Genomic DNA, 14,889 nt, shown 5'->3' with positions numbered 1-14,889 from the left:
TAGGTGCTGTATATTGACTGCATATATGTTAATGAGTTTAATATCCTCTTTTTGTATTGGTCCTTTTATTATTACGTAATTCCCTTCTTTATCTTTTGTTTTACCCTTTGTTTTAAAAATTTTTTGTCTGATATGTATATTGCTACCCATACTTTTTCTGTTTGCTCCTGTCTCAATTTATTGAAGTCAACAGGGCTGGGAGGTGGTGAATAACAAACGGGAGACTTATCTGGATAAGGCCTAGAGATAACAGTGTAACTTCCATTCAGGTTTCAGGGGCCTGAACTCAATCACATGTCCCAAACCTAATTACAAAAGAGCTGGAAAATGTGGTTTGGCTGTGTACCCAGGAAGAAGATAAACACAAAGCAATATTGGTCCTATAACAATCCATTCTTTTCTTTAACAAATGTTTTTTCTCATTTTTCCAACTTCATCCCCAGTGAGTCAGTGGTCCAGTTAATAATACCCTCAGTGCTAAGGCAAGGGTCTCTGCTTAATGTGTGGTCCTCTTTCTGTTCTGGATTTGACTTTTTGGACCCATTAGTTTCTGCCCTTAAATGGTGAAGCAGAGACAATATTTATTCCTTTTTGGAAGAAGTTAGAACAAGAGTCCCATTCTAGTCACTGATACACTGCAATTCTGAAATTTGTCTAAATAAACACTGTAAAATCCTTCTATTCTGAGATCAGGCAGTTTCTTGAATAGGCTGCAATTCTGTTGTCTATTTTTCTTAATCCAAACATTGCTTTTAGTAAGAGAAATATAACCATAGTACAGTATTTAAACTTTTCCTCTCATTAGATTGTTTGTCCAGACTTTGGAAAATATTAGTAATTACTCTTCAACTTTACTGGTAGGAGTGTAAATTGCTCCACCAAGAGCAAGTTAATAATACCTATCAAAAGAAATGTCCATGTCATTGACCCAGAAATTCCAGGAATTTCCCATGTACAATTGTACTTGCTTTCCTGGAAATGTGTGTATTTGGTTTTGGTTATAATTTTTTAATAGCAAAAGATATTAAATATTTAAATGTCACATTGATAGGTGGTTACCTAACCAATGGCATTGCCATCTAATGGAATATATCAGGTAGAATTCTATCATTTGGAGAAATCTATATATAAATGTAAATTTACTTTGATTTCTTTTATGTGTGCACATTATCTTGCTGGATACACAAAAAATTGATAATGCAGTTAATTTTTGAGAGGGGAACTCAGTGACTGGTTAGTCACCATATATACATTATTGTGCCTTTTATATTTTGATACATTTATTTGTATTATCTACTTGGTAGAAGTTGATATGTCCAAATGACAAATTAATTCCTGTTGATATTAATAGCTCAGATGATTTGCTAGAATTTTAAAGAGCGGTAAGAAGAGACTGAAGTGATGTATGAGAATAGTGAAAACCTAAACACATTTATTCTTAGAGAAACCAAAAAGGTCATCTGTAAATGTAGGTAGTTCCCAACAGAGAGAAGTTTGGGAATCACAGATTTATAATGTTTTAATAAAGCAAATAAACTGTTTATTTCAGAACACAAAAGATCTTCAAACTACACTTAATATCTTGAGCATTCTTGTTGAGCTGGTGTCAGCAGGTAAGTTTTTGTTTCCTTTGGTCTGTTTCTATTTGTAAATAACGATCAAAAATGTATCATGTATGCTTTGGAATTTTCTGATTCTCATACAGAGGCTATTCTGAGTATTGGAATTTGGAAGCCAAAATGTCATACTCTTTGTTGTTGCTTTGCTTTGATATCTTCCAGTGTCCCTCAAACCCATGTGGTTTAGAGCCTTGAACATGAGTTTTGCATCAGTGTTTATTTACTGTCTGTGCTATTTTTTAATTAATATAAATAAAGTAAAATTTTATTTTGATGTTATTTGTTTGCTTTCTGAAGTCATCACTTTTACTTGAATGCTAACAAGGTGCGATATCTAATATATTGTGGAAGAATTTGTGGTTTGAACAGATTTCTTTCAAAAAACTTTTTAGGTGGAGGTCGAAGAGCGAGTTTCTTGGTCTCCAAAGGTGGTTCGCAAATATTATTACAGTTACTTATGAATGCCAGCAAAGAATCGCCCCTGAATGAGGAGTTAATGGTGCAGATTCATTCCATTCTTGCAAAGATTGGACCAAAAGGTAAGGGTTTCACTTGCATGAGTATCAAGTGGAACTACTTTTGTTACGTTGGTTCTGTGTACCTTGAAACTGGTAAACTTTAAAATCTAAAATTTTACTTCTTTTTCTTAGCCTTAGTTAGGAATGCTTTTTATAGTCAACTAGTGACCTGCACGAATTGAGGATCCTAAATTCCCACATATTTCTGTTGCATGTGATGGAAAAAGGAAGAAAAAAAAGTGTCAGAATCAGAAATGTGTCTTGGTGTGTGTGTGTTTCTGGCATGTATATGTTATAAAGGATACACATAACATGGATATTGTTGAGGCTAGAAGGAGGGAGTGTGGGTGGGAATGCTTTGAGGAGCATAGATATAAAACATGTTTTCTTTTTATTGTTGTTCAGTCGTTCAGTCATGTCTGACTCTTTGTGACCCTATGAACTGCAGCGTGCCAGGCTTCCCTGTTCTTCACTACCTCCCTGAGTTTGCTCAAACTCATGTCCATTGAGTCAGTGATGCCATCCAACCAATAGTGATAGTCATGTCTCAATGCTTAAAAAGCTTACAAGCTAGTTAAGATCAAAAGAGACATAAAAAATTGTAAGACTGACTTATTACAGTAGTAAGACATACAAAATATTGAAAACTACAAATTGAGAAAACATAGGCCATAAAACAAAGGAGGGAGCTGATTTAGGTTAGGTTAAAAGAGAAAAGCATTCTTTGACTAGAACCTAAGCTCAGTGTAGAGTTGTCTGTCTGCACAGAGATTGAAATGACTCTCAACTCTTGAGTAGTGATTTTTTAAGGGTTCTGCCATTGCCTTGTGGCTTTAAACTTTAAAGTATTTAGCTAAAGTGCTTTTTCTAAAAGGTGTCTGAAACTGTGTATGCAGTTTGTATTCTTATGTGTATTTCATGCATATCTTTTTGTATTGTATGAATATTTAAATAATACTGTTAATAATCATTGTCTTAAGATATCCCTGAGATGACTTTAATTTTTCAGGTATCTTAGGGACCTGAAGACTTAAACATATATTCAGTTTATTAAAGAAACATGTTAGCTCTTTCTTATTTTTTTAAACTCTTATATTTGAGATTTAAGGGCTGCTTTCTGAAATTTTTGTTGAAAATGAAAAATAAAATGAGAAAACCTTTTTGTATTGATGAATATTGTTATATCATTGCTTCCTCCTCTATTTAAAACCAGGTTATCTTTCCTGTGCTTTTCATTAAAACATAAAGCTTTCATTATTTTTCTTGTGCTTAAATTAAGATATTATTTAATTTATATTTTTATTTCTTTAATGTCCCTTGTAAGTTGTAGCTCTTTTAATATTTTCCTCCATACTTCTGAATTTTGCTGTTTCCTTTATTATTTGTCCTAGTTTTACATTTTTATATTATTCAATTATATTTGAATTTCTTGGGTGATTTTCTAACTTTTTCATTTTTCCCTTATGGGCTGAGAATAATTTTCTCTTAGGAATATTAGGTGTTTTGACTTACATTTGCTGTTGTTGATGAAATAACTTTGCTTGCTAGTCTTGCTTTCTTTCTTTGTTAAAAATCTTAACATTCTTAAATTCTTGTTGTCCAGATTTTTTATTTTTTTACTATTTTAATCTCTTCCTAATAATAAAAATCAAGAACTTTCTTTTCTTCCTTTTCTTTGTTAAGAATTAGCTTCCTCTAGAAATTTATTTGATAATATTTTTTAGATTATTTTCTAATAAGCTGTTCATTTTTTCATTATATTCTTCTGGGCTTCCCCAGTGGCTCAGCAATATCAAATCTGCCTGCAATGCAGGAACCATAGGAGACACAAATTCAATCCCTGGATCGGGAAGATCCCCTGGAGGAGGGCATGGCAACCCACTGCAGTATTCTAATGCCTGGAGAATCCTATTGGCAGGGAGTCTGGTGGGTTACAGTCCATAGGGTTGCAAAGAGTCACTACTAAAGTGACTTAGTATGCACGCACACATATTCTAAGTCTGAAAACAGTATAGTTAATATTAAGTAAATAATGTTGGTAATGTACATTTAGATTCTTTCCAGTTCTCCTTAACCATGTGATGGCATTCCTTTGACTGTGTTAAGCTGGAGAGACTTTCCTGTGTAGGGTGGATCAGTTAAGTTATTCCTTTCAATAATAGTCTAAGCGTTGGGCCAATCCAGCCTCTGTTGCCCTGCCCTGTCATCCTGCCTGTCCCTTACTCCTTTCAAGCCATGCTTTAAAAGTGTGCTGCTACTGCTGCTAAGTCACTTCAGTCGTGTCCGACTCTGTGTGACCCCATAGATGGAAGCCCACCAGGCTCCCCCATCCCCGGGATTCTCCAGGCAAGAACACTGGAGTGGGTTGCCATTTCCTTCTCCAATGTGTGAAAGTGAAAGTGAAGTCGCTCAGTTGTGTCTGACCCTTAGCGACCCCACGGACTGCAGCCTACCAGGCTCCTCCATCCACAGGATTTTCTAGGCAAGAGTACTGGAGTGGCTTGCCATTGCCGTCTCCTTTAAAAGTGTAAGAAGTATTAAAATATATAAGAAAATGATTGCAGCTTTAGTTATTTCAGGTCAACTTTATATTAATAGTTGATAATATGCATTCATAGTATTAATTTTAGAAATTCCATTGTTTTATGACATTTTAATTTTATTCAAAAGTTACATAGGAATAAATTATGTTTGTTCATCTATTTTTAAACAGACAAAAAATTCGGAGTGAAAGCTAGAATTAATGGAGCTCTAAATATAACCCTGAATTTGGTCAAACAGAATTTGCAGAATCATCGCTTGGTTTTGCCTTGCCTTCAGCTTTTACGAGTATATTCTGCCAACTGTAAGTATTTCAGAGCAGCTTTTAGTTAGCTCGATGTTGTGACATTAACACAAAATGAAAATTTTAAAGTACTTGAACTCCATAAATCTCTAAAAGTTGTGGACAAGGAACGAGAATATTTAGTATGGCTCTTTGTAATTCTAACCACTCCCTCAAAGGTGATGTATGTAAGAAGGTGAGTTGACAAAGTCTTAAGAATTCTCATTAATTCCCCCCATTTGTAAAGGTATGTAGTGAGGCTAATGAGTAGGCAGCCTATGGGAAAGATGTTGAAGAATATCAGAGTACTGACAACTGGAAAAACTGCTGTGCCTATTTGGATTTTTACAGATGAGAGGAAACTTGAGAAGGAAGGAATGCGGTGGCATAGACACCTGGAGCTAATTATCTCTAGCAGTCAATAGGGAAGTAGCAGAACCAAAAATAAATAGGACAGGAGCCTCTGAGGAAGCTGTAGAGAGCAGTGATTGGAGAGATAGCCTCAGATGAAGTGTCTCCCAACATAAACACACACACACACCCACGCCCACACCCACCCTCCCAGATGAAGTGTCTCACAACACACACACACACACACACACACACACGGAGAGAGAGCCTCAGATGAAGTGTCCCCCAGCACAAACACACACCCACACCCACCCTCCCAGATGAAGTGTCTCACAACACACACACACACACACACACACACACGGAGAGAGAGCCTCAGATGAAGTGTCCCCCAACACAAACACACACCCACCCCCACCCTCCCAGATGAAGTGTCTCACAACACACACACACACACACACAGAGCCTCAGATGAAGTGTCCCCCAACACAAACACACACCCACACCCACCCTCCCAGATGAAGTGTCTCACAACACACACACACACACACACACTCTCTCTCTCTCTCTCACTCTCTGTCTCACTCTCTCACTAATATAATATTAGGTCCCAACACTTGAGGTATGGATTTTCTTTCTATTCCCCGACTATGGATATGAGATTGGAAAGGTTAACAAGACGCTCGAGACTGAGATTGTAGAGTACATTTTATTGTAAGAACATCATTGCAAAGTAATGCTAATCTCAGTGGTAGGTTTGTGTGTATATGTGTGTATTTATCTATTATCCGTATCTATACTTTGAAAGTATATCTAAAGGTGTGCTCACAGAAAAATAGTTTTGAACACTTAAATAATAACACTTATGTAATTAAAAAGAGCATAAGGAAATTAATGAATTGGCTATTTATAAAGAAATTAGGAACAGAGCAATAAACATAAGGAAACTAGAGAATGAAATAGAAAAAATACATTATAAAATTTAAAAAAATTCATTAAAAATAAAACAATTGGATTAAAAATAGATGAACCACTGAATTCCCTAATTAAGGAAAAAGAAAAATAAAACAGACTAAAATTAGAAGCAATAATGGAGCGATAAGCAGATACAGAGGAAATTAAAATTGTCATACAAAACTTTCAGTTCAGTTCAGTCGCTCAGTCGTGTCTGACTCTCCGCGACCCCATGAATCACAGCACGCCAGGCCTCCCTGTCCATCACCAACTCCCGGAGTTCACTCAAACTCATGTCCACAGAGTCAGTGATGCCATCCAGCCATCTCATTCTCGGTCGTCCCCTTCTCCTCCCACCCCCAACCTTTCCCAGCATCAGAGTCTTTTCCAGTGAGTCAACTCGTCGCATGAGGTGGCCAAAGTATTGCAGTTTCAGCTTTAGCATCAGTCCTTCCAATGAACACCCAGGACTGATCTCCTTTAGAATGGACTGGTTGGATCTCCTTGCAGTCCAAGGGACTCTCAAGAGTCTTCACTACATATTTATGGCATTTTATTTCATTAAGCACCAGGAGGCTAGTAAATGGTGTATCTATAATTTTTAAATAATATTTCTTCCAAGACTGAAAATGTTAGGCCCAGTTTTTTGGGTAGGTGACTGTTTGCATGTTCTGTCTAAAGTTGTGACCTGTTTTTGCCTGCTGCAGTCGCTTTAATTAAGGTCCTCATTGCTTCTCACCTAGACCACAGCCACCTTTCCTATAGTCCTGTTAGGTCTGACCTGCATCTAAAATCTGACCTGCAGATCTGATTTGTTGTTGCTTTTGGGCAATTCCCTATATTTGAAAGAGTTAACAACTTCTAGGAACTTTGCTCATTTATTTACTTCTTTTCCCACTTCATCTTCCCATTGGCATGCCTTTGAAGTATCAACTAAGGTGGACTTTATGAGAGACTTAGAGTTCACATTTACTAAACAGTTTGTGTATGTTTTTAGGCTGTGTGCCACATGTATAAACATTTCTATCCACTGAGGTTTTTAAATCACTTTACATCTTTTTTTCCCCTTTCCAGCTGTGAATTCTGTATCTTTAGGGAAAAATGGAGTTGTGGAACTGATGTTTAAAATCATCGGACCATTTAGTAAGAAGAATTCCAGTCTTATGAAGTGAGTAAATGTTTTAAGTGTAAATAGAAGTATACCCTTTGTTATTTTGGGCCTTATAATCTTAATCTGTACAGTGAGATGATTGAGTTCAGTTGTGTCTAGGGTCCTTTCTTAGTTCTTAAATAGTGATTTAATTATGATAAAGATTTTCTTTAGTATAAAGTTTAATCTTCAAAAATATATCAGAATTAGAAAACTGAATTTATAGTGTTGTAGAAATTTAGACTTTGAATATTCCTAGATACTATAATGGAAAAAAGACCTTTACAGAGTATCACTCATTCAGAAACTTTTATTGAGTGCCTACTATATTCCCTCCCCAATTTTATAATCTTTTAATGACCGTTTCCTTCATTCTCACAATTATCTGGATATATTTTAAATTTATATATTTCTTTTATGTCAAATAATGTCATTCTTTTTCTTATTTGAGATATGTATATATATATGTATGTCTCAAAATATATATTACATATATGTATATTTATGTTTGTGTGTGTATATGTACATATATATACACACACCCACAAATATATATATAGATAGATACATTCATTTGTGTGTTTTTCAACCTCAGAACTTGAAAGCATTTTCAGTTATTTCATTATATTTAGTGCTTTTGTAAGCCATTTTAATGGTCATTCTTTTAAAAAAATTATTTTGGAATTTTTCAGACAAATACAGTATTTACATTATATTAAACTGATTATCTTGAATTATTTATATTAATTACTTATTATATTCCACAATAATTAACATTCTGCCATTTTTGTTTCATTTGTTCCCCCTCCACACTTTTATTTTTGTTTCCTAAAGTATTTTTAAACAAATCCAAGATTATTTACATATATATGAATTTCTGTAAGCAAGTACCAGGTTATTTTCTCATTTTCCCCCTAAATACTTCATTATGTAACTCTGCTAAATAGGAACCTAAAAATAACCATAATACTATAATCATATTTAACAAATTTGTTGATTGCTTAACACAATCTAAAATTTTGTGTGTCTGCTTTCCTCTAGTTATCTCAAAATGCCCTTTTACAATTGGTTTGTTTAAAACAAAGTACACTCATTATTCCTCATTATATTTAGGAAATTTCCAAATCTACACACAAATAGAATAATGAACCCTGATATACCCATCAGTCAATTTCAACAATTGTCAACATTCTGCAATTTAAATTTCATCTTTCCCTTCTTTGTCTCCCTCCTACCGGTATTTTAAAGCAAGTATCAGTCATGACATTTATTCTGTTAATTCTTTAGTATTATCACTATCAGACAGTTTTTTCTTTTAGTGTTACCAAAGTATCATTTCTTTGTTCAACAATATTAATTCTTTAAGATCAGACACGACTGAGCAACTGAACTGAACTGAGTATCTTATGAATGTCTAAGAAATGTCTTTCTTTCTTTCTTTTTTTTTTGTTTACAGTTGTCTTGTTCAAATCAGGAATGAAATAAGGTCTCTACATTCTGTTTGATTGATAAGTCTTGTAATCTTTTGCAGTCAGTAACTATTCTCTGTCCCTCTGTTTTTTGTTTCTGATTTATTTGGTGAAGGACCTGGGTGACATTTTATAGAATGTCACAACATAGATTAAGATGACTATATCAGGGGTTCTTTTAACTTATAGGTATACTCTTCAAATTTTTTGTAGACTGATGGAGCTTGGGGCTTGATTAGATTTTTTTTAATTATCAAAATATTTCATAGGTGGTGCTGGGTCTCTATTTTGCATTACTGAAAATTGTCGAGTTGAAGTGGTCCTAATCACTTAGCAATATTTCATGACATTGGTTAGATCCATTATTTCTTAAAAATGTGTGAAATAATGACTTTTCTAATTTTCTCATTCTTTTTACTTCTATTAGTTGTGAATCTTTTATAAGGAAAAACTTGTCCACATCAACTATTCATAGGCTAAATTTTGCAAATGAATCAGATTCAGAACATACCCAGTCTTTTCACCCTTTCTTGATAAAGGTCAAATATTTAGCTTGTTCCCTCCTTGAAAATGGGAGCTTACTTCCACATACAATTATTTATTAAGTATTTGGTGGGATGGCAACATATTTACTTATATAAAGATTATAGAGTCTTAGAGCATCTGATGAAATGTGACAAGATAAAAGAAAATGATTGTATCACAATTAGTAAGACCAACTTCCAGAATAGGTGCAGTGAATGGACTCTGGAAGCAGGCAGAAACTAGATTTACATGTTAGCTCTGTCACTTATTAGCTTCATGATATGAAGTTACCTAACTTTTAAAAAAAGTATTTATAGCTGTGCTGTATCTTCATTGCTGCACAAACAGCTCTCTAGTTGTGGTGCATGGCTTATCATTGCGGTGACTTCTGTTGCAGAACATGGGCTCTAGTGCACATGAGTTTCAGTAGTAGTGACATGTGGGCACAGTAGTTGCAGCTCCAGGACTCTAGAGCACAGGTTTAATTGTTTGGCACATGGAGTTAGTTCTGCGGCATGTGAGATCTTCCCAGACCAGGGGTCAAACCCATGTCTCCTGCAGTGGCAGGCAGATTCTTCACTACTGAGCCACCAGGGAAGCCCCAGTTACCTAACTTTTTATGTCCCAGTTTCCTATTTGTAAAATAGTAGTATTTGTGCCTACATCATAAGATTGTTTTGAGGGTTTAGATAATTCCTGTGATTAGCACAGTGCCTATATTAATGCAGTGTAATTAGGTAAGAGTGTAGTAATGTGGATGAATGAATCCTAGTTAATATTAAAAATATATTATCTTTAAAATTTTTATGCCTTTCCTCTTTTTGATGTTTAAAGTACTTCATAATTAATTTTTATCTAATGACTATGATCTCCTACTTAAGATCTAAATTAGCCTATTATAACCCATTACCAAATCTAATATAAAATGTTCCTAGGAGATAACATTTTACAAGTATCTTTATAATATGCAACATGATACATTTCTAAAACCATGTAGAAATCAGTGGGTCTAAACTTCTGAGAAAGGAATGTCATTATCTAAATTATCCCTTCATTCTTTTCTCTGTGTTTTAAAAAGAATACCTTTTAAAAACTTTACTTTGAAAAGGATAAAACATTCATTGACCAGACATCTGTATCATGATTCCTTTATTATTTTGAATAATGATAGGGTCTCCCCCCATAATTAAACAATCTCAACATCTAGAGCATTTGTGTCACAGTTCTTCCTGTCCTTAAATAGTACCCTGCATTTAGTTGAAGAAGATTGAGGATTATTGTTTATGTTTGAAGAGCGATGCTTCCCTTTTAGATTCCCTTTCCTTTCCAATTTTAGGTTTTGGATTTAAACATTGTTAATCTACAAGGAAGCAACTCTGAATTTATTGTAACTTTCATTTTGAGTTTCCCTATAGGTTTGGAGGGACCTCCCTGGTGGTGCTAATGGTAAGGAGCCTGCCTGCCAGTGCAGGAGACGTAAGAGACACAGGTTTGATCTCTGCGTTGGGAAGATCCCCTGGAAGAGGGCATGGCAACCCACTCCAGTATTCTTGCCGGGAGAATCCCCATGGACAGAGGAGCCTGTCAGGCTACAGTCTATAGGGTTGCAAAGAGTTGCACATGACGGAGCAACTTAGCACACATAGGTTTGGAAGTAATTGCAAGGATTGACCTCCCAACTTAAATAACTTTATGAGTACCCGGGGCTTAAGCTTTTCCTCCTTCACTGCTCTTAAATGAATAAGCCATAGACTGTTTTTAAAGCCAGTTTTAGCTGTGTTATTCTGTGTAGGACTTAGGAAGACTGGAAAAATATATGAAGAAGTATAAAATATTGGTGCTGAGAAATTCTAATTAACATAATAAAAATGTATTTCAATAAATATTTTTCTGTAACTTTTTGGTGACTATATTATAAATTCATACAGACTTATAAGTGACATAGAATTTCAGAAGTTTTTAAACTTCTGTGCTGAAGTTTTTAAAAATATCTTTAAAATAATATCTTGGTGAGACTATCAAGATGAGTGTACACCAAACTTTATAATTTCTTTTAATCTAGTGGAGCTATGGAACAGGCATGATGGGAAGAAGGAATTGGGTGCATATCTCAGTTTTGCCAGTGTGAAGAATAAGCATCAAGAAAAAAACATATAATGTAAGGCTTAGAAAATATCAGAGCACTTTTGTTTGGTTCACATGTGTTGTAAATAACTGCTAGTAGGGAGAAAGATGTTTCTGAAAGTGCTCTTAAGATTTTTAAAATTTTAAATTCAGTTCAGTTCAGTTCAGTTGCTCAGTCGTGTCCGACTCTTAGCGACCCCATGAACCACAGCACGTGCAAATCAAAACTATAACGAAGTGTCACCTCACACCAGTCAGAATGACCATCATCAAAGAATCTACAAATAGTAATTGCTGGAGGGGGTGTGGGGAAAAGGGAATGCTCCTGAACTGTTGGTGGGAATGTAAACTGATAACAGCCATAATGGAGAACAGTATGGGGAATTCTTTAAAAAACTAGGAATAAATCTATTAATACCATATGACCCAGAAACCCTACTACTGGGCATATACCCTGAGAAAACCAGATTCTAAGAGGCACATGAACCCCAATATTCATTGCAGCACTATTTACAGTAGCCAGGACTTGGAAGCAACCTAGATATACATTAAGAGATAAATGCATAAAGAAGATGGAGTACATACATACAGTACAATATTACTCAGCCATAAAAAGGAACGAGTTTGAGTCAGTGGTAGTGAGCTGGATGAACCTAGAGCCTATTAAGTAAAAAGTGAAGTAAGTCAGAGAAAAGTGAATATTGTATATTAATTCATGTATATGGAATCTAGAAAAATGGTACCAGTGGACATATTTGTTGAGAAGGAATGGAGACAGAGATGTGGAGAACTTGTGGACACACAGCAGGGGAAGGAGAGGGTGGGATGAATTGAACAGGCAGCGTTGCACTGACATATATACACCCATTATGTGTAAAATAGATAGCAAGTGGGAAGTTATTATATAATGCAGGAGCCCAGCCTGATGCTCTGTGATGACCTAGAGGGTGGGATGCGGGGAGAAGAGGGTGGCTCTAGAAGAAGAGTGTTGGCTTCTAGATTTTGTCTTGTTTAGGAAAATCTATCCTACCCAACTATTATGAGATTTTTCTTTAGTATTTTTTCTAATATTATTAATTTATTGTCTCTGGATGGAGGCTGAAGTTCAGAATCAACTTGTCAACAGGGCCAGTGTTTCCTTTGTTGCCTGTAGGGGAGAACCCCTCTTTGTCCCTAACTTTCGATGGTTTGCTGGCAGTCTTTAGTGTTTCCTTGGCTTGTAGCTGCAAGATTTCAATCTCTAACTCTGTCTTCATATGGTGTTCTCTCCTTGTGTATCTGTCTTCAAATAGTCTTCCCTCTTTTTACTAGAGCATCAGCCTTGATGGATTAAGAGCAGTCTATTCCAGCATGACTTCATCTTAATTATATCTGCAAAGATCTTGTTTCCAGTTGAGGCCACATTCTGAGGTGCTAGGGGTTAGGACTTCAACATATCTTTTTGGAGGAGACTGACATTTCTGATTTCATAATTTTCTTTCTTAGCAACCATTTTAGTCATTCTCCATCTCAGGTAGTTTTTATGTGACCCTAGGGTGGGGTCGCACAGTGTCAGACACGACTGAAGTGACTTAGCAGCAGCAGCAGGCATATTCTGAAGTCTTTAGTGTTATTATTCATAAAATGTGCCAATTCTAGAGACTAGTATTTTTTTAAAAAAAGTTAAACTAAAAAGCGCGTACAACTAAAAACATGTACAAGACATGTAGAACAATTTTTGGCATTTGTCAGGTCTTGCTGAATGAAGTCTTACTTTCCATTTTTTTCCCTAAATTGCCATTTTACTTAGAAGGCCCATTTAGTTCTATATTTAATTTTGACCATAAAAGTCATCCTTATTCTGATAGTTTACAGTCTTAAGTGCATATTACTTTGTAATTAATTACAAGGTTATGCAAAGTTTCTTACTGATGAAACAGTGGTCTGAAAATTGTTTTAATTTTATACTTTTCATTTACTTTTAACATGCCATTACCAAAACTGCACATTGTTTTGAGAAATTTAGTCACATGAATTTATATGTTTTAGGTCATATAGTTTTGCTTTTATTTTTCAAATGTTATCATAAATAAAGTTTTATATGGTTGCTTTATTTGTGTCAGTAAACCAAAGTGTAATTGTTAATGGCTTGCTCTAGAGGGTAACAATAATGAGCATATATCATAAATTAGCACTTTTGTGCCTAGTCCTACATGATTGTTTCAGGTTTTACTGTGAACCAGTATCCATCCTAAATCTTCTAAGTCATTTTAAAAGTTATCATCTGATCATGCTATGTGTACCACTAATGGGTGTGCAGCTTTATTAATTTTATTTCCTTGTTTTCAGTTTTGTTTTCTTGAGTAGATAGTTTTGGTTTTAATTTCTTACTTTTCCATAGATGTGTACATTTTATTACATTATCGAGATTGTAAAATAATCTATGTAAGAGTTAATTTTATTTTCTAATTTTATAACCATGAAGAACCTGCTACTGTGGGTATCTAGTAGGCATTCAACAAACCCTTAATGATGAGTGAAATGCTTAAATTTGACAGTATACATATTTATATGCAAATTTATTATCCTTATTGAAATCTTACTAAGAGGTACTATAGTATGTAGTCTTATATTTTTAAAGTTCCTGAAAGTAAGTACCATTTCTTCAGTAACTCATTTCTAAAATGTATTTGAATTACAGGTTTTCCACAGTGATGTTATATGTATTTTTAAAGGTGCTGAATGGCATTGATTTCACTGTGTGTAACTGCATATTTATGTTCAAAGACAATCTAAGTGGTCTAATAGGCAGTAAGAATTTTTGGGATATGAATTAAGTCATTGTTCTCTTTGGTGCTATAGGGCTGAAAAATGTTAAGGGCTCATACATCCTCTCCCTAATCTTCTTGTTCCAAAATATTTTACATTTGTTACCACATTAAATGTTAGGATTATTGCTTGATAGAACTAACATATGTTGAAGTCAGATAGCTATGAGTACCTATATAATTTTTTAGTTACAAACTCTGTGTTAAAACTTGTTTTTGTTTTAATTTTTTTGTGACTCCGAGTCTGATTGTTAATAGTATTCCATTGTGACCTCTGGCCAGTCAGAATAGTATTCCTTTGTGAACTCTGGCCCAGTCAGATATAGGCACAATTAGTCCATTCATCTAACCTCTGATATGAAGGCTTAAGTATTGTTAATTTTCTTCTTTTTGTTTTCTTAAACATTTTCTGGTGCTTCTTTGTTGATATTTCCTCATAACCAATTTTAACCTGAAGGAAGTGAGGCATACAGAGAGGCACCATATGTAATTAAGTATCCCAGGAATGACATTTGGAGTAGATACTGATTACTTATCTGAAAAGATTG

At 34.8% G+C, this 14,889-nt stretch overlaps 1 protein-coding gene across 3 annotated transcripts in view; it reads left to right on the top strand.

Moving 5' to 3' along the window:
• The window catches only part of AGTPBP1 (ATP/GTP binding carboxypeptidase 1), a 205,281-nt gene that overhangs the window by 58,602 nt on the left and 131,790 nt on the right, over positions 1–14,889 (top strand). For all 3 annotated transcript variants that reach the window (XM_088838077.1, XM_088838076.1, XM_088838078.1), the window contains 4 exons: positions 1,550–1,613; positions 2,012–2,158; positions 4,851–4,982; positions 7,341–7,434. In XM_088838077.1, the coding sequence (XP_088694203.1) occupies positions 1,550–1,613; positions 2,012–2,158; positions 4,851–4,982; positions 7,341–7,434 (437 nt within the window). The remainder of the gene's footprint in view (positions 1–1,549; positions 1,614–2,011; positions 2,159–4,850; positions 4,983–7,340; positions 7,435–14,889) is intronic.

The sequence above is a fragment of the Moschus berezovskii genome, chromosome 7 (assembly GCF_049115385.1).
Source record: "Moschus berezovskii isolate FMDL1 chromosome 7, NW_MosBer_1.0, whole genome shotgun sequence".
Lineage (NCBI taxonomy): Eukaryota > Metazoa > Chordata > Mammalia > Artiodactyla > Moschidae > Moschus > Moschus berezovskii.
This window is presented reverse-complemented; position numbering and strand designations above follow the sequence as displayed.